The sequence below is a fragment of the Rissa tridactyla genome, chromosome 14 (genome assembly GCF_028500815.1).
Source record: "Rissa tridactyla isolate bRisTri1 chromosome 14, bRisTri1.patW.cur.20221130, whole genome shotgun sequence".
Taxonomy (NCBI): domain Eukaryota; kingdom Metazoa; phylum Chordata; class Aves; order Charadriiformes; family Laridae; genus Rissa; species Rissa tridactyla.
In genome coordinates this window covers 6956559-6982125 of record NC_071479.1, presented here as the reverse complement: position 1 = coordinate 6982125, position 25567 = coordinate 6956559, and the positions used below count along the sequence as shown (strand labels likewise).

Here is a 25567-nt window from a genome sequence, read left to right as displayed (position 1 = left end):
TGTGTAGAAAAGACTGTCTTCTGGGAAGACTTGCTGTTATATTCGCTGATTCCTTTTCCTCACAGAATTTGCTATAGTCAAATTCAGCTTTTTTTGATGCTTAAGAATACACTTAGCAGAACAAGATTAATCTCTATTTGAGACATGCCCAAATAACGTGTGGGGTGAACATTCTCTTTAGTGTCTGGTCCAGCTTGGATTCAATCCAGTTATCAGAGACAATACAATGTCCAGTCTGCATGTGATCAATGCAAAAATAAGACAACCATTTACTTTATTCCATCTCAACAAAAGCTTCTACCCTGATCCTGCTTGCAGGGCAAAGTAAAATGTTAATTGGTAATGGTTTCTTACCATCTAGAGAGAGAAGGAACAAAACCTATGAAGTCTACAAATTTTAGATTCTTTTTCATTTGATTCCATTTTGTTCTAAGATTGAAAACCGCTTCCTGTTGTGGTAGAGGGTCGATGTGCTATTACTTGCCATGATGCCTCATTACTTAATTTTTATGTAGTCCTAATTGATTGTAGTTCTTCAAGGAAAATAGTATTTTCCTAGGCTTTAATGCTTTAGGAAAAATATTGTGCCATTGTTACACTCTTGTTGGTTACTAGCAGAAAACCTATAAAAACTGTTTTGAAAGTAATCAAAGCTTCACATTCTGTAAAGTAAAATACCATGAACAAGAAATGAGAAGTTGGATAATGAAATGCTACTTCTGAGATTTTTGCACATTCTTTAGGATTTTACAGGGTGCCAAAACACTCTTGCTACTGTACTGATAATACTGAATTTCCTGTGAAACTTAAGGGCTTACTCCTGGCAACAGCTAAAGAGTAAATTAATGTGCTAAAAGAATAAACCATATTTGTTAAGTGTAATCCTATTTTTTTTTTTCCTAGCAGTGAAAATGAGTAGGGAGTAACACATCTCTCTGCAACACTGAAGAAATACTGCAGATGGCCATCATGTGCTCTGACTGTTCACTTAATGTCTCTAATTTGGCTGATATATTTAATGGGTGTCCATTTTTACTTGATTTAATTTGTATATGCACATAAAGAGCATTTAAAGGTAGACATCCACCTTGGATAAGAATGGGAGATTCATTCTTATTAAATATCTATCTGTATCCTGTATCTCTCATTAATTCCCCACAGCTGCTTGATCTCCTTGCGTCCAGTTAATCCTGCCAAGTGAAATTTGCCAAGAGGTGGAAGCTGAATTCAGGCTTTGCAGCCTGAATTTCCAGGGTTAGAGTGTAGACTTGGCAGCAGTTTAATAAAGGTGAAGCTACTGTGCTGGGGCTGTATCACTTAAATGACTCAAAGGCTTTTTTTTATTTTGTTTGAAGTTTAATTGCTATAAAATGGAATCTTTTGTCTGTAATTTCTGGTGCAGAAGGAGAGCAAGTACATGTGTGTGTAAATACAGTTAGGTTTGGTTTTTTAAAACAGATTATCTGTGTGCTTATTCATATTTGTCAACATAGTTTTTGTCCCTGTAAACAAGCATTCTCTGAATCGATTTCTCAGTCATTTAATGCCATTCATTTGAATCTGTAAGCTTCTCTTTGTACCACACTAAAACAGGTGCATAACGATACTACTTTTGTTTATTGGATACTGTTCCTCAATTTTGAAGCCATGAGTTTTGTTTTTTTTTTTTAAGAGACTGAACTCAATGAAATAATTTCTCTGATGTACCTTCACAATATCCTTCTGTTTGAAGGAATTAAAGTACATTTAACTGTTACTTGATGTTACCATTTCTAAGAGTCTTTGTCAAAAGAAGCAGTTATTAGTCCCAAACTCAGCATCGTCTTTGATGGGTGAGGTTGATAGTGCTCACTTCTCTTATGGATATCAGGTGCCCAGTGCGATAAGAATGACAGGAGGTCACAAGTGACTCTGAAACAAGACGCTTGCTTCCTCCGGGGAACAGATTTATGGTTAATCTCTTGCCCTCCCTCTCCTAGATTAAAAATGGAAACTTCTAAGACTTTTTCTCTTGATCATCACCTTCTCTGAGTGAAGGTACTCTAGTGAAGGGAGTCCTGTAAGACACATAACTCCCGGTGCCTGCTAAGTAGCCTTAGCTTTGCTTAGCGCAGCCGGGGGGGCTTCGCTCTCCCCCGGGGCAGAGCCGTGCCCGCTGGGGCCGGCTCCCCGCGGCACCGTGCCGCCCGGGAGCTACCGGCAGGGTTCCTGCAGCCCCCGACACGGGCTGTAGCAGCGCTTCCCCCCAGGTGTTCCTGCCTGCTGACCCGGGAGGGTTGTAAGGAGCGTAAAACGTGAGAGCTGGCCACGGTGAAAGGCGGAGGGCCCTGGGAAGCGAGGGGCGTCCTTACCCTGCTCTTTTTTCTCCCTCCCATTTCAAGCGCTCGCATACCCGCAGGCAAAACGGCGAGAGGCTTTCCTGGAACTGTAATTCGTTCACAAGTCCCTTCTCCTTGGGTTTCGCGGAGGGCGGAGGCTGACGGTTCACCGGCAGGGCATGTCTCACCCCCGGCACCCCCTCCGGGAGGCGCCCGAAAGAGACCGCACGGCTCGATCCCGGGGGGCTGGGAAACCGCGTCCTGCCCGCCCCCGAGGCCGCTCACACCCTCCCCCTTCCCGGCGACAGCACCGCCGCACCTGGGGGGCTGGCCCAGGCCCCGCAGTGTCCCCGGCACCCGGAGGAGTCGTGCCCTGTGGGATCCGGGAAGAGCTAGACAGGCACGTCGTGTGCTCCCAGCTGTGACGCCCATTTTCCCGTGGGACAGAGGTTGCCGGGTGGGCAAGAACTGCTGATCCCACGCTCTGGCCCCCCCCTCTATCCGCAGGGGACAGCTGAACCATGCCCGTGGGATGGGCTGAGGCCCTAGCTGGGATGCTGGAGGCCAGGGACATCTCTGACCAGGGGACAGGGGGCTGCCAATCCAGAGGATGCATCCTCCTCGCCTTCGGGATCACTCTGATCCCCTCCCCAGGCTGAGGGAGCTCCTTCAACGAGAAGGTCCTCAGCCAACCACTCTGGCTCCCCAAACTGTCCCCCCAACCCTCCCCCTGCCTCACCTGGAAGGTACCAGACCTGGAGGAAAGAGGCAGACCCGCTGTGTGAACCCCGCAGGGACAAACCCAGCTCTGCCAAGGTCTCCCACCAAACCCCTCTCCAGCTGACGGAGCCCTGATCCCCATCTGCTGGACCGGGCTGTGCCCGCTGCAGGTTCCATGGTGTCCCTGCTCCTCCGAAACTCAATCCACACCTACTGCTTTGACTTTCCCCCCTTCCAGTATTTCCACTGAACAATCAGGCTAATTAAAATAATTCCTTAAACACTAAACAGGTCCTGGACCATGTTACAAACAGCAACAGCTTTATATTAAGAGTTTGTATAAATCTAATGCGCTTACTTTATTAACAACAAAAGCATGTTCAAAGGTTTTAGAGAAGTTTAAGGTTTTATTACTTCAACTCAGTGAAGCTAGATTTAAATTTTACATTTTCTGGTGATTTCCTTTTACTAATTATTCAGTTGCAGATCGTTTACAAAATGCTTATGCTAGGAAAAAACCCAACTGTTCTAATTAAATAAAAGGAAAACATTTCCGTTTATTAGTATAGTTCTAAATTTGTATGCGGGAAGACTATTATTACCTCTGCATGCCTTCTGACTCAAAGCTGTATATTGCTCCAGGACTGAAAAAGCATATTAGTGAGATAATAATATTATGTAATATTTCTGAGAGAGGTCTTACAAGCAGCGGTCTTCACCAAGAAATAAGCAACAGGATCTTTTTCACTTGTTTTAAACACTGGGCCTATGGCACACTGCATATCAGTTTTGCATGACACGACGGCAGTACAGCAGCATCGTGTTTTTTCACTCATGATAGCTGGGGGATTACTGCCAGCCTTGCCAATGCATTTGGGTTATTTTTTCACTCAAATATTCAGCTGAAACCCCAGATCCTACATGTAGAGGGGCAGTTCTGCAGAGAAGAAGTTAGTCAGAAACCAGCACTGGAGACGGGCATGGCCCCCGTTCCAGGGAAGCATACTGCCTAAATGGAAGTTGCAGCTTGCTCGTTCCCTTTCGAAAAAACGCCAGTTAGGAGTCAATCTGGAGAACTAAAATTGGAAACCACCTGATCGACCCACCGCAGCAAACTGAGCCCAGGCCGGGGCCAGCCGCAGGGATTTCTCCTCACAGCGCTCAGCTCCCTCAGGAGGTGTCAGGAACCGAGTGGGGCCCGACTTACGGCGATCTGCTACTGTGTTTGTCCCCGCACCATCCCTTTGGCACGAACCCACAATTTTTATGCCCATAGCGGACAATCACCCCCTAAAGCCCAAGGCGGAGGGCGATGTCCACGCTGGGAAGCGGGAGGTACCTCAGTCTCCTCAGCGTCCGGCCTGTCGCGCCTCTCTCCTTCCCGCCGCCATCCCGGGCGGGCTGCGAGACCTCGCCGCCAGCTCTCGGCTGCGCATTTCCCCTCAGGGCGGGCGAAGGCAGCGGGACGACCTCCCAGGAGGGGGCGGGAGCCGCGGCTGGCCCAGGACCCCGCGGGGCAGGGCCGGGCGGCGTGTGGGGAAGGGAGGCTGCCCGCTCCCTCAGGGCCGCCCGCCGGCAGCTCTCGCGGCCCCGCACCCCGCGAGAGGGCGCTGGCGGTGGCGGGCCGCTTCCCGGGAAGGCTGAAGTTTGAAAAAAGTGCCGGTTGCTGGCGGTGCCGTACGGAGCAATGGCGGCGGGGACCCCGCAGGTGAGCGCCACGCCAAGGGCTCGGAGGGTCCGCCAGCATGGCGGGCGGGGACGAGCCTCTCCTCAGGCGAGCGGGCTCCTGGGTGGCCCTCTTGGGTGGCCCCCTCCGCCCTTTTGGGGGCCCCCTCCGTTCTCCCGCCGGGAAAGCACAGCTCCCTGCTCCGCCGGTAGCCCCCGGCCCCGGGGAGGGAGAGGAGGGCGGCGGGGGGAGCGGGGCTTCCCGTTGTCTCCTCCGCCTCCCGCCGTGGCCGCGCCCCGGGGAGGTGGGAGAGGCTGTGCGAAGCAGGTGGGATCCCCTCAGAATGTCCCTCCTCGCCTCCGGGGAAATGGGGTTCGGGCCGAGTTGGTGCCCGCTGAGGAAATCCCCTCTCGGTACCGAGGGGGTGTGGGAGGCGAGGCGGCTGGCGGGGCTGGCAGACGGGAGCCGGGGGAGGGCAGCCAGCCTCCGTGCTGGGAAAAACATTCATTTCTGGAATAAGCTCCCCGGAGTGGAGGAGATGCCCTGCCCTCTTTCCTTGAGGCGTTTCAAGCCTAATCTGGGAAAGAAGGGATGGAGAGACCAGCACAAAGAGCACTCGCTGCCAGCCCTGTGGCTCTCCTGGGCTCGCTGCTATCCGCCCTTACCAGCCCTTATGCCAGTTGGAAACGGGATCTGGCTCCAGACAGGATTGCAATTGCCTTTTTCCAAACCTTGCAGTGGCTTTTTCTCATAAAGCGTGAATGTGGCTAGTGTGAGTCTGTCCGACGCAGGCCTCGTCCCTACAGCACAAAGTTGCTGTGAAATACGTGATTTAAAACGCCCTGGTGAACATGTGTGGGCTGTGGGGGGATGGCCTTCTCATGGCTAGCTCATTAAATTAAATTGTAAATCAATTTCTGTGTCAGTGGTGAAACCATAAGGGTCAGCTCTGCTCTGGGCTTTGTGCAGGTGAAGCTCGTTGCCAGGCTGGGTATAATGAGGGGATGGGACGGGACCTCCCTGGGCTGCAATCCAAAAGACTAAGCACAACTTTGATACTACTGAAACTTTTGCTAGTTAGGAAGCAGTCTAGACACTTTGGTACAACATGAGTCTGGCAGAAGCCCTGGGTGAGTTCTGGCAGCCCCACTATAAGTACCAAAAGCAAGCTAATTTAAGATCTCTTGGGTATGTCTCTGCAAGCTGTAAGCATGTTTTGAGATTGTGTTGGAGGTATACCCTGAAGGAATGACCTTCCTTGGGAACCCAAGAACAGCTGCAGCATGGACTGTGGCAGTATCCCCACACCCTATTGAAATTCCTGGGTCAGAATGCAAAATGCAAAAACCCAAATGCAAATTCAGCTTTCCCATCCTCCTCAGTAATAGAATATTTTATGTTCCTGGTGCTGCAAAAATGTTAATCTTATGGCATGCTCTCATCCACAGAGGAGAAGAATCTGATAAAGCACACCATGCTCACATTCTAAATATATTTAGAAAATTAGCATGGTGCATTAACTAGCATTCAGACTAGCTTTTAGCAGAGAGTAATGTGTAGAACAATTGACCTGAGAACTGCCCAGACTGTACCTGTTCTCTGAATCAAAACCCAGGCCTCCATATTCAGCATTTTTTATTGGTATTACTGTTGCATCACTACTCATTCCGTTGCTCTGGGTGGATCCAGGGGGTGGATTGCTTGCATCCATTTGCATAGTTTGGATATGTATCTGTATGCTTTTTTTCTAATTATTTAAGTGAGAATTGCAAGAGCAAACTGCTTTTAGTCACTTGTTGCAGACTGGATAAAGAGCTTTCTGATTTTCCAACTTACAGCTAGTAAAGGTTGCCTGTGACTCAGGAACTCCATGATTCAAGTTCTTCCTCAGAAAACTTGGGATGTTTTTCAAAGCTCTGGCTTAGTTCCTGGCTTTACTAATTGGGCGAGAACTTCCTGGAACCAGGATGTTAATCTGAACCTCTTTGTTTTGTTACCGATCTGAACAGCTCCTATTTTGGTTATTGCGTATCTGTTGCAGACCCAACTTGGTTTTAGGCCAACTTTAACATACTTTTTTTCTTCTTTTTTACTTATTTTGCTATTAGACTAAAATCATAGCAAAAACTGATTGAGGATGTTTGGTTGGGTCTTTCAGATGTTTGAGGTGTGTAACAAAATATACTAATATGATTAAATAATTGTTTCTGTGTGAGTGACATAGGCTTTGGATGCACAGCACGCTCTTAAAGTGCAATAACGTACACAAGTAACACAAAACCAGTGTGGTTTATTGTTGGAAATGTGGTCAACTGATGAAAGAGTGTGAAAACAAGTTGGGATTCCTGAGTTCTGTCTTTAGTCACTGCCGTGCTGTATGACATTAAGTTGGTTAGTGTAGCGGAGTTTGACTGTGAACCGTTTCTTTTGCATTTAAGAAGGGAGTATGATGAGTTGTTAATGTTAGATTATTAATATATTAATTGCTCTGAATGCCTTAAAGCCACTCTGCCTGTTGAAGAGAAAAGCATAACCTCTTGCTTGGGTCTGTTAGTTACGGTGTTAGGTAGCATCCTCATGGATAAAGCTTTCCCAGCTCCTGTCTGAGTTCAGTGCTTGTTTGATCAGTGAGATATACCTCTGCTGCTACTGCCTATACTGTGTATGTCCAGAGTCTATAAACAGATCATCTCTGTCCAGAGCTACTGATGAGGCGTACATCACTAGAACAAGTAATATTGCAAATGTGTAAAACAAAGTGTAAAACAAAGCCCAGAACAAGCTTGAATGCTATTAATGCAACTCAAAATAATCAGTGCTTTAAAACAGCCTTATATCCTGTAAATCACAAGTGGAATAGAGATTGAGTCAACAGCTTGGTTCCCTTTTCAGATACAGCAGAAAGTTAAGCTTCCTCTTTTGCTTGTTCATTTGTAGAAACAGCTGTAGGTTTTACATTTTTCTTCTTCAGGGGTAACAGCTGAGAGTTAATGCATGCTTGTGACGTTCCTAAAAAGCTCTGACGGTTAGTTGAGATGCGTAAGCCCTAACAGTTAGTTGTGTCTTTGAACAGTCAGCATCAAGACATATGCAGATAAAAATCTATATCTACTACATCATACTAGTAAAAGTTAGTGTTGATCACAACAAGGGCAAATACTGGCTGGACTTTGATACTTGGAGAACAAAGATGTGTGTAGACATTAAATATCAAGGAGACAAATAGGACGAAGGTTTTTCTCCATTATGGTTTGAAACCAAATTAAGGCATGTTAAGATCAAAGTTGTATTCTGCAATTTAAGTGTGTGTCTCATCTTCTTGAAAATTTGGTGAAAAGGTTGGCTTCAGAATTTGTGTGAAGCAGTTTCTAAATGAAATGAAGGAGTGGAATCTTATGGCTATATAATAAAAATGGTTGAACTGCATTATCTCTGAAATCCTCTTGACCAACACTGCTTGTTTGCAGGGCAGCTGTCTCTTGCAGCTGGGCAATGGTGTGAACTTAATGGATCCAAGCTTCCAGCAAAAGCTGGAGGGTGAGAAGGAACTACTTCGCCGTGCAATACAGAAAGAACTGAAGATTAAAGAGGGAGCAGAAAACCTGCGCAAAGCGACAACAGACAGAAAGAATCTTGTTCATATAGAGCATGTGCTGAAATCTTCCAACCGAAAACTGGAGCAACTGCATTGGGAACTTCAGGAGCTTAATGCAAGGATTGTAATAACAGACAAAGAGGAAAGTAAGACAGGTAGGTCTTAGGTCATGATTGACAGGAGAATTGTGTTATAGTGCTTCAATGTGTTTATATATATTGAGTTGATATGAGTGTATTTTTCCGTTGAGGGCTTACAAGTAGTGGGAGTTTCTTCTGTTGGTATTTAGCTGATGAAATGATCTGTGCAGCAAACAGTTGAGAATGGGACAATAAAGGTGAAAAGAGGCAAGAGGAGAGATCAGTGGAGGGAGAAGACCAGCTGAGAGTGCTGGGTGTGGACAGTATTCAGGAGCAGGCTGTAGGTGAATTTAAGAGATTTGAATAGAGTTTCTGGGCAGTTGAACATCCAGGTATTTTACAGGATGAATGAGTGTAAAATTGGCAGAGTGCTTGTTAGGATGTTTCACTGATAAACTAAGAAATATTCATGGCTATGAGCTTGAGCTTCATTTGAAAGTCTTTTGCAGTCAGTTTCATAGACAAGACCTTTTTGTACCTTATTTTATAGCCTAACCTTCTTTTATAGAGTCACCCATCTATGACCCAGTGAAATGACACAAGAAAAGATGACTGATGGTTTTGATTGTATTGTTTGTGCAGATGGATCTGTATCTCCAGATCCTTGTCTCTGGGAAAGAGACCCAAACCCCATGGCAAGGAAGATTGAAGCTCTGAAAAAGCAGCTGCATGTTGAAATGAAAGTGAAACAAGGAGCTGAGAACATGATCCAAATGTATTCAACATCCAAGGTAACCAAGAATAAGCAACCATTTGGAAACATGTATTCGTGGATCAAAATTTGTATTTAAAGTCCATACACAAAAAATCTCTCTGGTAATCGGTGTGTGAAAGAAATTCATTTACAAAGCTTACTTGAATGAATCCTAGCTGTGCATTTTCATGCTCAGCGTAGTGACAGCATGTCTTGCTACTGCACAGGACAAGTAATATTGTGATTGTGCGTTTTACTTACTGCAACTTGTTACAGATTCCAGGAATTTATCAGGAATCAAAAAGGAGTGGATGGCGCACGTTTCATTTGCCAAGAGCGTAAGCCAATCTATAATTACTGGATGTTAGGAAAAGGCTTTTCTGAAAGTGTAGTTTATTCCACTTTGGCCCATGATGTGGTTGCCTATGTCCTTTTCTGAAGCATCTGGTGGTGATTGGTGTTAGAGGGGAGTTATTAGACCAGACAGATGGGCATAGTCTGGCAGTTTTGATCCTTTTGGCAGTTCTTACTTGGCAGATGCTGATTGTGCTTCTTCTCTTGATTGTTGCTTAGTGGTATTAGTGAGAGAGTTGGGAATCAAGTTGTTTTAACTTAACCATGTAAATCCTTTTGTAGTCTCAGTGGAAAGTGCTAGGTACGTACAGAGTAGCTTGTGTTATCGTTCTTGAACAGATGAATGGGCCTTTGGAAGGACCAACCTCTCCCTACCAGCTACAGACTCTACATCATTTCTTTGGTCTAGATGCTTAACTTAGCTGGCTGAATGACAACATAGAGGCGTTAATGCATCTAACCTCAATGCTCATAGTGACTCTAGAGACAGATTCGAGCCAGAGGAAAGTATCTTGTAGGAAGTGGCATGATAGAAGTGCTATCTCTAGAAGAACTGTTGTAAGCCTGGGAAGGTAGTGAGGGTGGTAGAAGAGGTACATTCAATCACTGACTTGAGGAAAGAAAGTTAAAAAAGCGTTGGTATTGTACACTGAGTTGGTGTGATGTTTTGATATCACTATGTTTTTTAGGATAGAGCACAGCATGTGGTATCTTCATGTGAAAAAAAGTTTCAGAGGTTTACTGGTTTCATAGTCATCCCACTTTTTGAGTTTGGCATAATCAAATTTAAAAGTCAAAGGATAATTGAAAAAAAATCCAAGCTTATTATGAAGCTTAATTCAGTAAGACCAGCAGTGTAGAGGGTTGTGATATTTTTATTTGTTCAAAACCTCTCCTCACAAACACTGTGAGTACGGTTGACCAGCGCACCACAAGTTTCAGTGACTGTAAGGTTTGGTATTAACTGGACATGTCCTTGACCTGCCCGTTCCCTCTACAGATGGAGATTGTGATCTCAAAGTCCTTGAGCCTCAGCCGTGTCTCCTTTACAGAACTGCTTATTTATGCCACTTCAGAATCATTTATGACCCTTTTTGCAGATACCACCTCATCTTCATATGTGAACACATCATTGTAATCCATTTTTAATGAGCACAGTTCTCTCTCTGCACATGCTTTCTTTTTGGCAGGAGCGGAAACTGCTGGCTACAGCTCAGCAGATGCTTCAGGACAGCAAGACAAAGATTGAAATAATCCGCATGCACATTGTTAAAGTATCTCAGTCAGCAGGAGGGATGGAAGATACAGTAGATCCAACAGGTAAGGTGTTTTAAGTAACTGATACAGCCTGGAACAGATGTGGCCAAAGCGCCAAGATCCAGAATACTCAGCCAATTTTTATCCTTGCCATATTTTTTCTCCAAAATGGCCAGTGAGGATGGGGACCACCATTAGTGCTTTGGAGCTGCATATTGAGGAGCTGAGACATCACCTGCGCATTGAAGCTGCTGTTGCTGAGGGGGCAAAAAATGTTCTGAAGATCCTAGGAGGGAGTCGTGTACAGGATCGCAAGGTTTTGGCTGAGGTAAGCACTTACTCAGGCCTTTTTGAGAGGGTCGTTTCATGCCTCAACATTAGTGATTTAGCATGAATGAGTAAAGTTAACCGAGAGTTATTAATTTGTGAAGGTCCTGTCTCTTTGTGAGGACAGACTGATTGGAATTACTGTCCCTTCTAGGGATAACATTCCTTGCTTTGGTGAAATTTCTCGGGAATGTCAGAAGTGGTCGGAATCTATGGGAAAGTATTTTGTCTTGTTCCTTTATTAGTAAGATGTTATCTGGTCTATTTTTTTTTTTTTTTTTTTTTTGAAGCTCACTGTAGTAGTTCATAAAGGATTAGTAGTGCCTGGCTGGGGCTGTACGCTGAAAATTTCTGCCTGCTTTCTGTTTTGCTTCTTATTGCTAGGCTCAGGGTCGTTTACAAGAGTCCTCTCAGAAGATTGACCTGTTGCGCTTGTCCTTGGAATGTCAACTTCGTGAGCTTTCTCCTGATCACCCAAAAAGAGCACTCATCAAGCAGGAACTAGTAAATACTTCCTCCCTGGGAGCTCAGCATGGCAGCATCCATCCCACTTCAGTCATCAAACCTACAGCCCTTACAGGTACGTAAATCCTGCATGGCATGTTGTTGTGAGGAGTACAAAGGGGAAAAAATGAGTTGCATTTCTTCTCATTGTTGTAACGCCCCTTGTTATATGGACATTTGATTTTCTATGGATTGGACTTACTTCTTCTAGGCCAGTCAGAGCTTTCTGATCATATGGATTTGTAGTCTATTAATCTAGGGTAGATTTGACCTATTAACCAAGCAATCACGAATCTGAGAAATTCTTGGACACCTGTGAGGACAAGCAGACTGGAATCACTTTATCTTTCACGTAAGAATATTCTTTACTCTCCTCAAATTCCTCAGGAACATTGGAAGTGAGACTGATGGGGTGTCAGGACCTATTGGAAAATGTTCCAGGACGTTCCCGAATGACTAGTTCTTCTCCTGTCTGTGGCAGCCCAAGTGATTTGAAGTCTCTTTCCCGAACACGAGTTGGCCTGAGCATCCATGGCCGTAGTGTTGCAGGAAAGTACCTGCGGAATGAAGAGCCATGTAGTGAGTATGGGGTTTGTGAGTGGCGTATGGGAGCACGGTGGTTTTTCATCAAGGTACTAGGTTAGCTTGGTATGAGTGTAATTATAAGAAACCTAGTTTCTGCAGAATGAAGAGAGAGAATGGATTGCATTACACCTCATCCTCCTAATACTGTCCTGGAAATTACGTTTGATTGGGGTATTCACCTTCAGCGTGAGAGATTTTCTTTGGTAAAAGATTATAATCCGTGTTTTCTCCTTTGTCCAGATGAGGTCCTTGCTGTGCTCAAAGTGGACAATAAAGTGGTTGGCCAAACAAACTGGGGACCAGTTAATAACCAGGCATGGGACCAGAGCTTTGTCATTGAGCTGGACCGGGTAAGTCTGCCCCAGATTCCCTGTGTTGTTTTTGGTTTTTCATGTCATCTTACCTGATTTGCTCACTTAGCTGCCATTCCACTTGATTCAACTGTGTATTGCTGCTGTCCTTGTGTCCTTTTATGTGCCAGTTATCTTAGTCTTCCCCTGAAGGCAGTGCATCTCTGGCAAAGATTCAGCCTGAACAGCATCTGTTGTCCTTCTCTCCTTATCTGAGCAGTTTTATTTCATCTTACCAGCAAAGTGGCTCTCTCAGGGATTTCTGAAATGAGGAGCCAAGACAGCCATCTCCAAGAGGGTCAGTAACTAAGAAAATCAGAAAACACCAGAGAAAGCAGGAACAGAAGGATTAAAGAAGTTTCTTATGCATACTGTTTAGTTTACTGATTTATTTTTTTACAATGTGTGCGCCATTTCCAGAGCATGGGGGCAGTATGTAACTCTTCTGTTTTCTTTTTTCCTCCCCCACCACTCATGCATCCCACCAGTCTCGTGAGCTAGAAATTGCAATTTATTGGAGAGACTGGAGAGAACTATGTGCAGTGAAGTTTTTACGTTTGGATGATTTCCTTGATAACGAACGTCACGGGATGTGCCTCTCTCTCGAACCCCAAGGAATGCTTTTTGCAGAGGTATAAATGTCAGCTTTGTTTCTTTTTCAGAGAACTCTTTCTGTTTAGGGTGCCTGCCCTGAAAGCAGTTGTTCAACCCAGGATACAAGGAATGGAAGGAACGATAATCTAGAAGGGTAGAATGACACCTGAAATCCTTTTGCATCAAAATCACATATAAGAATAAGGAACAACATGATACAGTAGATGTGCACATGCCATAGCCCAGAGTGACTCTTCAGCTCCTCCTCTGTAATTATATGTGTGTGTGCTGTGAAATCCGTTGGTTTTTATTTGCTTTCATTATGACTCATCGATGATACTTTAATTAAGCGTATGGCTTAATGGTCAGATTTGAATCACAGAGAATGTAGAATCAGAGATCCAAATTCCCTTTGGGTATGCTTATTTTATCATCTTTCTGAGGCTAATAAAAAAGAATTTGAAGTACCATCAATGAAGAGATCATCCAGATAATCCCTTAAAAGCCTCAGCACTTTCTTCTTTGTGTTGTGATGAAAGTTCCTGTGGTTATCTTTCCAGAAGTAGGATCTTGACCTCATGTACCCAAAGTTGCCTCCTCTCCCTGCCTTCTTGGTTTTTTTGTGGTTTGGTTTTGTTGGGGATGGTGTGGGTTGCTTTTTGGTTTTGGGTTTTTTGTGAGGTTGGTGTTTGTTTTGTTTTGTTGGTTTTTTTTTACTTCTGTGCCATGGACTACTACTTTTTTTTACTCTGTAAATGGCTATGTTCATTACTTTTTTTTTTACCCTATAAATGGCTATGTTCTTTATGTATGGTTTTACAAATTAGATTCATTTTGTTTGGGATATGAATTGGTCATAATTTGGGGGTTTTCTGCATTTCAGGTAGCAGAAAATTCCAACATCTAAAACCACAGTTGAAGTAACAGGTGTTTAGAGGTTGAAGCTAGAATAACGCAGTCTGGAGTCTGTCTGTGGCAGTGACTCCTAACTTACCAAACAGATATGAATGGAGAATTTGATGAGAGAACAGGCACGTGTGAAAGTTTTTGTGTTCACGGTGTAAACAAAGTATCCTGACAAATCCTCTTTGCTTCTCTGACAGGTGATGTTCTGTAATCCTGTCATTGAGAGAAAGCCAAGACTGCAGCGACAGAAACGCATTTTCCCCAAACAGAAAGGTAATCTGCTAGAGAACTGACGCTCGCTATCTAGCATGTGTAGGTGAGGGCACTCCTATCCCATCAAATTTGTGAGACAAATGCTTGCTAATTACTGGAAGTAGGTGGGCTTTATTAGAACGTGAGTGTTTGTTCAGTCACAAAGAGTGCAGGCAGCCTTTCCGCAGCATGGTGTGTAATGTGATATTGTTGCGGTGTTTCTATTCACAATAAACATTGTTAGGAAGATATAATTACTAGTTATTTAACAGACTTCTCAGCAAGATCCAGGACTCAAGCTGTACTAATTTAACCAGCAATTGGTTTAACCAGCTATTGGAAGGTTTTCTGGAAAACTCTGAATTACAGAAGACTGTAGCATGAACAGGCTTCAGATTGTCTGTCAAGTCTTTAGAGTTGGCATCTCAGATTAATAGTTTAGGGACTGGAATAACTTGCATACTTTCTTTTTTTGTCTGCAAATTCTTTCTTGTGAAGCTGAATAAGGTAGGACTTTACACACTGAGGGGTCTGTAAATGAGGAGGAATAAATGAGATTTTTGTATTTATATTCTTCAGGAAGTAGTAAAAATAATGAAAACATCCCAAATGTTTTACTCTTTTTAAAGATATTTTCAGAAACTTTCTGTTAAACAGAAACTTTTCTGTTAACAGGCTGCATGATTAAAATGCAGTGTTGAAATAGAGGAAAACCTGACTTAGAATAAAATAAATTTTTAATGTTTTATGCAATTTCTGTTTGAGGATTGTTATTATACAGAGCTGAATGTAGGCAAAGTAGTAGGTCTGTTTCATCATCATCATTATTAAACTTTCTTCCCTGAAAAAACAACATTCTCCCTAGGGTGGCCTACCTTTTTGAGTAACCCATGGGTGTTTGGGTGAAAATGATAATTTTACAGTATATTAGATTGTAATTTATGCATTGTAATCTCACTGGTGTTTTGACTCTAACTCCTCCAGGGAAGGAATTTCTCCGAGCTCCTCAAATGAACATAAATGTTGCTGCTTGGGGTCGCCTGATGATGAGTTTCCTTCCTCCGTGTAGTTCCATGAGCACTCTGAGTCCCCCACTTCATGATCCCGTTCACACAGACTTCTCTCCAGTTCCCCCACAAAGTCATGTTGATTCAATGTCCAAACTGAGTCGGTAAGTCATGTTCTGAGCGTTGCTGGATGGCACTGTGGAACGGGCGTAGGATAGATCTTAAAATTAAGTTGCACCTTACTAAAGTGGAGGAAGATATTGATGTGAAAATTGTATCTGTGGAACTTAATTCAGGATTTTAAGAAAAGCCAATGCTGCCTGAAACGATGTGGTTGTAGTGGGGTGTTCAATATGCTGTGCTAGCTCTGATTTATTGTTAGCAGTTGGACTGATTTCTGGAATTGCTGGCCTAACGAGCAATGTGTTCCAGAGTCAGGGGAACTTCAGCAGCTTTCTTTTCCTCTGCAGTGAGAACTATGGGCATAAAAGTGGTGATAAGTAAACACCATGATATAGAAAAAAAAACAAAAGCAGATTTTCAAATGTTATTTTATATACACAAAAAGATGTACTGGTCCTACACTATAAAGGAAAGAAAATTCCACTCATTAAATGTCTTCACTAACCGAGCTCTATGCAAGGTCACAATGTGATTGTTGTAAAAATGACTCTTCTTTCCTGAGGTTACATGTACCCCCAACCACTAGCATAATGTAGCGTTCAGAAGGTACGTAGCTAAGCTTTTAAATCTGCTGTAGAAGAAAATTCTCTAGATAATGATTTTCTAAAGTTGTCAGAATTAATTTTTAGAGAATTAGTCATTCTCTAAAAGAGAGTATTCCCACTGATTTACAAGCCCTAGGGAAAAAAAAATCAAGTCAACTACTGTGTTGCTATTAAAATCAAGACTTCCTTTAAATTCTTGATCATAGTGACTTATTTCTACAAACCTACGTTTCAGAGCTAGTGTTGAAGCATGACTCTAACCATCAACAACTTAATAGCACATTTTCTTTTCATTCATTTTGGAGAGCATATGTCATGTTGATACTTCAGACTTGTGGTGTGAATCAGGGAGTTCTGTTGTCCAGTGGACTGGACTTTGCTTATATAGCAAAGGTGATCCAAAGGTGTCTGTGTACAATGTTCTGCCCTAAGGCAATCTCTTTCAATTTTGTCTTACAAATGCAGCGACTTTCCCGTGGCTAAGCTTACATTTGCTGATGAAGCACCACCCAAGCCTCCACGACTTTTTTTGATGGCCAACTCCAAGGAATCAACACCGTCTCCTGCAGATTCTCCGGTAACAGGGAAACTAATGGGCTAATAGGGAGACTTTTCTTTGTTGATATTCTTTCAAGCCCTGTTCTTCTTATTTGTTTATTACTGGATAAATTAACTATACTATAGGCAGGTGCCTCCTCGTTAGCTAGCTGATCTCCAGGGATTCAGAATCCAGTGAGCTAGTTTGGCATGGAGTCTTTATGACAGTGTTGCACCTCTTTTTTTTCCCTTTTCTTTTCTTTTCTTTTTTTTTTCTTTTCCCCCTCTTTTTTTTTTCCCTTTTTTCCCCCTTCCTTTTTTAAATTATAAGTTCCTTTTCTTGGAGAAGCAAAATGGGAGGTAGGTCAGCATTGGGAGTTCAGGCCAAGAGTACAGAACAGATGATTGCATAGAGAAAGCAGGGAAGGAGGGTCGGCTCGCTTTTAGGACCAGATGAAGTTCTCTGTTATTAAAGAAACTGGGCAAAGCGAAGAAGAGCTCTACTTTTCTGACAGGAAGGAGCAGGAAAATTGTTTTCAGTGGTATAATGGTTAATGGCCTGTGTTCTACCACATCTTACCCGTTCTCATTTGGCTTTGGTGATAGAGGAAACTGCATTCTTTGATCATTGTGACTCTTTTTGGGACATGAGATGCCTTTTTTCTAGAAAAGAAATGTTTTATCCTAGATTTTTAAAAGCCTTTATTTTAAAGGATTTGACTGTATCAAAAAAATATTGTACATGGGAATAGTTCTGTGTGACCATAGAGAATCTGTTTTCAGGCTGTTTCCCTCCAAGCAGAGGCAATGACCAACTGCAAGAAGTTGTCTGTGGTTATGCTGGATCATGACATAGGAGAAAATTTGGATGCCAGTCAGTTCAGATCTGACTTGGTGATTCCAGAGGATAACACACTGTAATTTTCTTTCTGTTCCTAGTGTCTGAAGAGGCTGCATGTTGAGGAGAAGTCTTGCGGCTCTGTGCTAACAGAATTACCAATCCCAGCATCTCCAAGGTAACTATGGATGGCATGGGCTGTCTTGGGTCACAGATTGAAGAGGCACTGGGCTGAAATTTTTGAGCATGCAGTCTAAAATTCTGCTCAAGTTTCTCAGCAGCAGACTTTTAGTGCTGCGTGTAGACAATACCATGAAAAGTCTGCTCTGAACTTCGCTTGTCCAAATGTCTGCTGTGCCTTATCTGCTTATTAACCCCAATACTTAGCCTGTTGATAGGCTGTACACTACAATGTAATAGATGACTTTAGTAAAAGGTAAAGTCATTTAACTGTCTTCAAGTGCTTCCTTGTGTTTGAAGTTTTATGGTGTAGTATATTTAGACGTGCCTGCATTCTAAGTAACACTTTTGGCATCCCTCATACTCTTCTATTTCTATTGATATGCAAGATACACTGTCTTTCATTACGTAGGGAGGCATAAAACAGTAGGCTGTTTATAGCCTATGACAGTTGTATATACACAATTTGTATGTAGCAAGGGTATACAGTAGTAAGTATACAAAAACAGGACAAGTTTAAAAAAAAATAATAATACTATTGAACTAATACTGACCAAAAAAGCATGAATAGCAAAATCTATCTAAGCTGATCTTGCAGGCCAGATCATAGAATTATGTTCATAACTTCATCATCGTTTTTGAGGGGTTCCATGTTCAAACCCCTGTAGTCAGGCACCTTCCCACCTTCTCTCTGAGAAGGCCAAGGAGGGCGTTGAGTCCTTCATGAGTAGATACTTAGCCCTTCATTTCACTCAGTGGAGGAGTACAGAGTGTCTGCTCTCTTTTAAAGCATTTAGGGTGTGGGTTGTTGGGTTTTTTTTTTTAAATTCTTTCCAAGCAATTCTGCAGCCTTAGTTTCCTTGGTAACACCTTGTGGCTGACACAATGTTCTATAGCATCTCTTTATTCAGCTACTTATTTTCGAGCAACATGTTATGTCTGTTGTCTCCCCATGTTTCATTTCCAATTCCTGTTTAAGAACTTCTCCTTATGCCCTTGTCCTACTAGCACTATACACGTTCATGCTGGATTAACACAATTGCTGTTGAGCCTGCTGAGTGTAGGCAAAAATGAATTTTACTACCCCAAGGATAGGGTTGGAGGGGAACTAATCCTATTATAGGAAGCAACAGAGAGAGCAAGCAAGCCTTGGAGAGTCAGAATTGTTACTCCTGTTGCCAGTACAGGTGGAAGTCAGACTGCTGCCACTGGAAGCAGTTTCCTCACCTTATTGTTACCTGCTGCTTTCTTCAGTGGCAGAACAGCAGCAGCAAGCGTAAGTTTTCAGGATCTTTTGGGTATTGTCTCAGCAATTCTTCTTTGTTTGCTTGCAGGAAAAGGACAGTTCAGCTTGAGGATTTTCACTGCATAGCCATGCTGGGACGTGGCCACTTTGGGAAGGTAGTGTATAAGTGTACACTTTGTGGAGGAGGGCAGTAGGACTGTGGTTGTGAAGATGGGCCTCTGCCTCAGAGTCTGAATAAAACCATTGCAGTATGGAAGAGATTTGTTGTAGTGCAGATACACAAACCCAATGACATAAGCAGCTGCTAACTACTGTTAACAGTCAAAACTCCTGAAGATTTGTGGCATCAAAGCCTGGAAAAAACTATCCAGGGAGTGCTAAGTCATTTCATAAAGCACATCATTACCATTCCTTCCATTGTCATTGTGATCACTAGTGGAATAGTTCCATTCTCAAAAACTGTGTGCATAGTTGCCTGCTGTGAGAGCTCCGAGGTGCTCATAAAGCACTCAGCCAGCTGCGATACTACTGTTCGTGAAAAGAATATAACTTACACTGACATCCTTCAGGACTGCTGCAGTACAAGGAGCAGAAAAAATGTTCTCCATTTCTGGAGTTACTTGAGCTTAGTTTTGAGAATGACTGTCTGGAGTGGATGGAAATAGTTTGTCAATGGGAGTCAAAGTAATCCAATAAGAAAATAACAGATCTGTTTGAAGTACAGCTTTTCTGTTGTCTTTCAGGTACTGCTGGCCCAATACAAGGCAACTGGGAAGCTGTATGCTATCAAAGCCTTGAAGAAAAAAGATATTATTAGGAGAGATGAAATTGATAGGTGAGCTTTGTTTAGAGATGGTACCATCTATTGCCAGAGGCTACATTAACCCACCTGTAATCAAATATTAGTAGGTATGACGTGTACTGGTTATGGTACTACTAAGGTAAAATGTGACCTTAAGGCTTGGGTAACTAAAATCAGGAATAAGGAAACTTGTAACAGCACTGCTTTCTAGCTTCTGGTGGAATAACACCTGAAGAGCACTCTAAAACTCAAGGTTTGGAAGCGTGTAAGATAAGTATGTATTAGCCCTCACTTTTTATTTCTCTAACTTAAGATGTAAAGATTTTCTTTTCCATCCTGTCTTTCTCAAAAAGAGGCTTTTCTGCCAAATTTTAACATTGATGTTTTCTTTCTTTGAATCCTGGCAGCTTGAACTGTGAGAAGAGAATATTTGAAGTGGTCAATTCTTCTGATCATCCGTTCCTTGTGAACATGTTTGCATGTTTCCAGACACCTCATCATGCTTGTTTTGTGATGGAATATACTCCGGGTGGTGATCTTATGATGCGCATACATGAAGATGTCTTTCCGGAGCACACGGCACGGTGAGTTAGAATTAGTCTAGTTTCCAGGCATTATAAATTTTTAACTTGATTATCATAGATATTTCCTGATAACTATTTCTCTCTTTTAGATTTTATGCAGCCTGCGTAGTCTTGGGGCTCCAGTTCTTGCACGAGAAGAAAATTGTTTATAGGTAATGCAGCAAAGAATCAAGTATAAGATAGTTCAGCAACTTGAAAGTTTATTTTTCCTGTAGCTATATGTCTGTAGCTCACTATCTTGTTGGGGTTTCTAATCTTTCTGTCTGTTTTCCTCATCGCCTGTTGCTATCATCATGTTCATCATGCTTATAGTAAAGAAAGTCATCTAGAAGCTATTCTTCTGACATGTTGCAGGTGATTAATCCTCTGTGACATGTCAATGCATTCGGGGGGGGGACACCTGTAAGTCACTGTTCTATTTATTATTTTTTTTACAGTGATAGTCAAGTAATTAGCCATGCTGTTGTGGGATGCTCTTTTCCAGAGGAATAAGCTCCACCCAGCTCAAAGCTGCTTTGTGAGCCTTACATTAAGAGAAAAATATCAATAAATTAAGGGGAATCTTCCAAATAATACATTATTTAAACCAAGTGTAAACTTTACTCAATTTAGATTTTGTTATCTTTATGAACATTCAGTTTCTGCCTCTTGCAAAAAAAGATGTTGGATGGCAGTCCTCAGGCTTCATCCACCATTTTCTTCACTCTCCTTTGCCTGCAGAGACTTGAAATTGGATAATCTACTTTTAGATGCTGAAGGATTTGTGAAGATTGCAGATTTTGGGTTGTGTAAGGAAGGTGAGTGACTTTGTTGAAGCCAAAATTGAACCATCAGAACCGGTTTAGGATCTGGGCTTTAGTAATGTATTCACGAATACCGTTACTGAGTTGACCGTGTGTAACTTGTATTTGTCCCCATCTTAAAAATAAAACAAAACACCCCCCCAACAAACAAAACAACAAAGAAACCTCACCTGTCTGGCCACGGTGAACTTGGAAAGAGTACTTTGTCCTTTAATCTTCAGGAAATTTACAAAAGCATTTATAACATGCTTGTTTGCTCAAAGAAGCCAGAATACAGGATACTGCAAAACACATACTTGAGTAAATGAGCAATGGAATCTCCAGGAAGTTTCCATGGTTTTGCTGGTTATTTAAGTATTGTCTGTATATTTCTTATTTGGAGTTTTTTAGAGGCCTCAGGTTTCACACTTCCTTGTTGGCATTTACAAGCATTGATGAGGGCCCTTGCCCAGTTGAAAACATTAACTATCAAATGATAATCTATGGCTTTCAGAAGGTGAGATTGCATGTGATCCATTTAGTAATGTGTGCTGGATTTTGCAAGTGTTCTTTTCCTACAGGAATAGGTTTTGGAGACCGCACAAACACCTTCTGTGGCACTCCTGAATTTCTGGCTCCAGAAGTCCTGACGGACATCTCGTACACCCGGGCAGTGGACTGGTGGGGACTGGGTGTACTCATTTATGAGATGCTTGTTGGTGAGGTAAGACCACTTTCCTCTCAGAGGATCTGACTAAGCAGTCTTGGGGAGAGTAGTACCTGACCACCAGAGATAAAATTTTGCTGAATGTAGCCAAGTGTTTTTTAGCACTTAAATTACATTTTTCGTATTGATAGTGCTTGCCAAACACTAATTAATCCACACAACTCCCTGCTATTCTCATCCCTATTTAATAGTGAGGAATGGGCACTATGTGGATTAAATAATAAAATGTTATAATTGCAGTCACCATTCCCTGGAGATGATGAGGAAGAAGTCTTTGACAGTATTGTCAATGATGAAGTCCGGTATCCACGATTCCTTTCATCGGAGGCACTTTCTATAATCCGTAAGGTAATGGGCTTGATGGGTCTCTGGGAGCCTGAGGAATTTGCATTTACTGTGTAAGTGCATCCAGAGGGACTCTATTAGGACAGGATAGCATCTGTGTGTGTAATCTGGAGCTGCCTACACAGACTAAGGAAACATTTACAATTTACACATATTTTTCCTTTCTCTCTCTTTACACGAATGCTGTTCTTCTGTCTAAGGATGACTAAGCAGGCTTCTTACTGAGGCTTGTTGCTGGTAACTCTGAAATGAAGAAGTGTTTATTTGAAGGCAAGAATTTCAGAGTCATTCAGCAGAGATGGCTTGATCCAGTTTTTGAATGTGACCCAGTAGTCACAGGTGCACAATTCAGATGAGATGCTTCATGCAGTTTATAGCAGGTATCGTATTGATGTTGGCAAGTTTTTTACAAGGAACTATAGGTCTGAGCTGTTACTATCAGATTACGACCTTGCTGCAAAGTGAGAATGAGAAGATACTGGGGGGTCAGTCCATCTCCTTCCTTTTATTTTTCTCTCTGGAACATTATTTCTGTCCTTCCTTGTTTCAGTTGTTTAATTTTGAGCTGATATTTCCTGCAGCTTCTTCGGAAATGTCCAGAGCGTAGACTGGGAGCAGGGGAAAAAGATGCAGAAGAGATAAAAATTCAGGCCTTTTTTAAGGTAGGAACTCGCCTTATCCCTCCCCCTCATCTCTTGTGCTTGAGCTGAGAGTGATTTGCTTTCTGTTGGTATTGAGGCATATTTCCACTAGTTATCAGTGAGATCTTAGTGGTAGCTTCTGTTGCATCTCATTGCTGTATCCAGGAATATGGATTTCAATTCATGTTTGAAATGACATCCCCCAAGTGTGTTTTCCTGGGATCTGTAAGCTTCCAAAGCCAGTTTGCTATTTCTGATTGTGCTGCTTCTATGTACAAATATACCTACCTTCTGAGCCATCAACAGACATCCCTTTTAAATCAAACTGCAGCAGTGAAAGATGCTGTCTAGTGGTGACAGTGATTGCCAGTCAGTCTATTTGATGGCACCTGCACTTGCAGGATATACATGAATCCTAAGAGAAACTGAGGTTAAAGACATAGTTGCTTCATGTCAAAGGTTCCAGACAAAGGTGTTACCATTCCTCCTTGTCCTTACCCATCTGACAGAAGTTATTAGCCTTAGAGCCCCTGGCTGCCTTTGCACTGGAGTAAGAAAAGAACTTGGATGTCAGCAGAAATTGCTGGCAAGTCCACAGAAGCACCTGGCCACAGCTGCGCTTTAGTTTTGTCCCTCCTAAATATAGTTTGAGCTGTAACTTTGTTTCTTGGTGTTCTTGGCCTTAGGCTCTGTGGAATCTCTGTACTACCTGGCCCGTACCCACTATGCTAGCCTTTTTTCAATTCTCTCTCAGTAGAAACAAGGCATGTTGCAAGGGAGGCTGCAATCTTTCCTCTTCCTTTCACATTTCATAAATAATCTTAATGTCAATCTGTTCATGTCCTTCTCTTATAGGAAATTGATTGGGATGCCTTGTTTGCCAGGACTCTGAAGCCCCCTTTTGTGCCCACTTTAAGAGATCCCACCGACATTAGCAACTTTGATGAAGAGTTTACATCACAAAAGCCAATCCTTACTCCTCCAGAAGAGGTTGCTCTCCTAACCCGTAAGGAGCAGACTGTCTTCAAGGACTTTGACTTTGTCTCCAGACACCTTTTAAATGTTTGATTCCTGTGCTATAAGAAACATGAACAGATTGTTACCACCTTGAGAGAGTGTAGAGAGGACTTCGCACAGGCAATGGAAAAGTCAACAGAATTCATAGCACTGGTAGCGCTGATGACCCCAGGAAGAGAGTGCCCTGCAAGCTGAGTTAAACTACTGTGGTTTTATTCAGCCTCATTTGTTGGAGGGATACTGGATGTCAGTTATTTTTATGGAGTAATTAATGTTTGACTGGATGTATCTTCTGCTGCCATTGAATACAGATGGAAATTTGGAATTTAAGCTGGACCTAATTTAATGAAATCAAATGATCTCTGCAACCCAGGCCACTCTTTGCAAAAAGCCTAAGTAAGTAGCACAGCTTTTTAAAGTTGAATAGTAGCAGGGGGAATGGCTGCTTTTCACCTAGTCTCTAGAAAAGATATGCAGCATTCCCTCTTTGTAATGATTTTATGCCCATTCCCACTCATAATTGTGTATGCCAGAGAAGAAGTGTATTTTAACACAACCAAGATAATGATGTCTGGGTTTGATAATGACCCAAGTGATATATCTTAAGGAAAAGGAGTCTCTTTCTAATTGTTCGAGGATGCTAAATCTTAGCTATTGTTTTTAATGATATGAAGAAGTCACAGCTTTGCACATGCTCGGTTTTTGAAAATAAAGATACCTTTTCATATAATTAAATTTCAGCTTTTCATCTCCTTGGTGTTGGCTGAATGTTTTAGATCAGGAATGACCATGTTCTGCTCAACAGGCAGGATTTTCTTTTTTCTTTGTAAATGTCAATAGAAATATTTTTTTCTTCATTCCTTCTCATTGACGTTGTCTGCGTACATATTGCGTGGTGTCATCAGCTGTCACGTACAAATGATTCCAGTCAAGTTGCCTCTCCACAAATTTTATCAACATGTATATCCTGTATCTTTTTTGGCATAGCTAAATAATGACAGTGTTAATACTGGAAAATCAGTAAGTTAAAGGTGATTTCATTTGCCTGGTAACATACTTTGTAATTATACTTGATAAGATATATTTTCTTCTCTTAAATTCATGTTAGCTTGTTGGGCAAAAAAAGGAAGGGTATGTAGAAATGAAGCATCACACCGATGACAAATAGGGACGCACAGCTGTTACTCTTTCAGTTTGTCTTTAACAGAGGTAGACAGAAGTTGAACTAACACAGTTGTGCCGAATCAGGAGATAAGGTTTGAGTGCAGCTAGTGAGTCATCATTATTAAATCAAGGCTGGTCTAAGCGCTTCAGAATTCAGAGAGGTAAGAACTTTTTTTGTGTGCGTGCAAAACAGAAATAATTCACACTAAACCTAGATTTCCTATTTTTAGAGCCAAGTAGAACTGCTTATGAAAACTTCCACATACAAATATCCTTTCAACCTCCTGTTCTGCCTTGCCGTGTAATGCCCCATTTAAAGCAGGATACACATTTTCCTCACCTTTGTTTGAACAGTAACGGTTGGCTCGCTCTTGGCCCCTAGTGCGTTTTGTGACTTTTCTTAAGGTCAAGGCCTCTGTAAAGTGGTAAGTAGCACAGTGGATTGTTAGCACAGGTGAAACCTAGAACTTGGGTTCAAAGAGAGAAGCATAAAGAACTAAAAATGCATGTTTAATCTTTTAATTTAAGGTTTATAGTAAAGTAAAAAGACTGTAAATTACCATCCTCATGCCTCTAAAAAAGAATTACCAAACAGAGCAAAACTGTGTTTTGAGCTGTAGTACCTGCTGACAAATTTTTATTTGACTGATACATGAAGAATCAGAAATTGCTAAGTGGCAGATGAGCCATACTTTAGCAGGCACCAT

General features: G+C 42.4%; 1 protein-coding gene across 2 annotated transcripts; it reads left to right on the top strand.

The window, feature by feature from the left end:
• Positions 1-4533: 4533 nt before the first annotated feature.
• On the top strand, positions 4534-24223 carry PKN3 (protein kinase N3). Of its 2 annotated transcripts, none has more exons than XM_054220304.1 (22): positions 4534-4746; positions 8177-8454; positions 9022-9170; positions 10678-10807; positions 10921-11072; positions 11456-11651; positions 11963-12154; positions 12401-12510; positions 12999-13142; positions 14208-14283; positions 15247-15433; positions 16463-16574; positions 17474-17550; positions 18887-18953; positions 19542-19633; positions 20008-20184; positions 20274-20336; positions 20905-20981; positions 21548-21690; positions 21934-22041; positions 22620-22700; positions 23535-24223. In XM_054220304.1, the coding sequence occupies exons 2-22, from the start codon at positions 8211-8213 to the stop codon at positions 23745-23747; spliced, it is 2790 nt and encodes a 929-aa protein (XP_054076279.1). In that variant the 5' UTR covers positions 4534-4746; positions 8177-8210; the 3' UTR covers positions 23748-24223. The 2 variants fall into 2 exon arrangements, with proteins under 2 accessions (XP_054076279.1, XP_054076278.1); XM_054220303.1 differs by having other exon boundaries at positions 8172-8454.
• The last annotated feature ends 1344 nt before the right edge of the window (positions 24224-25567 follow it).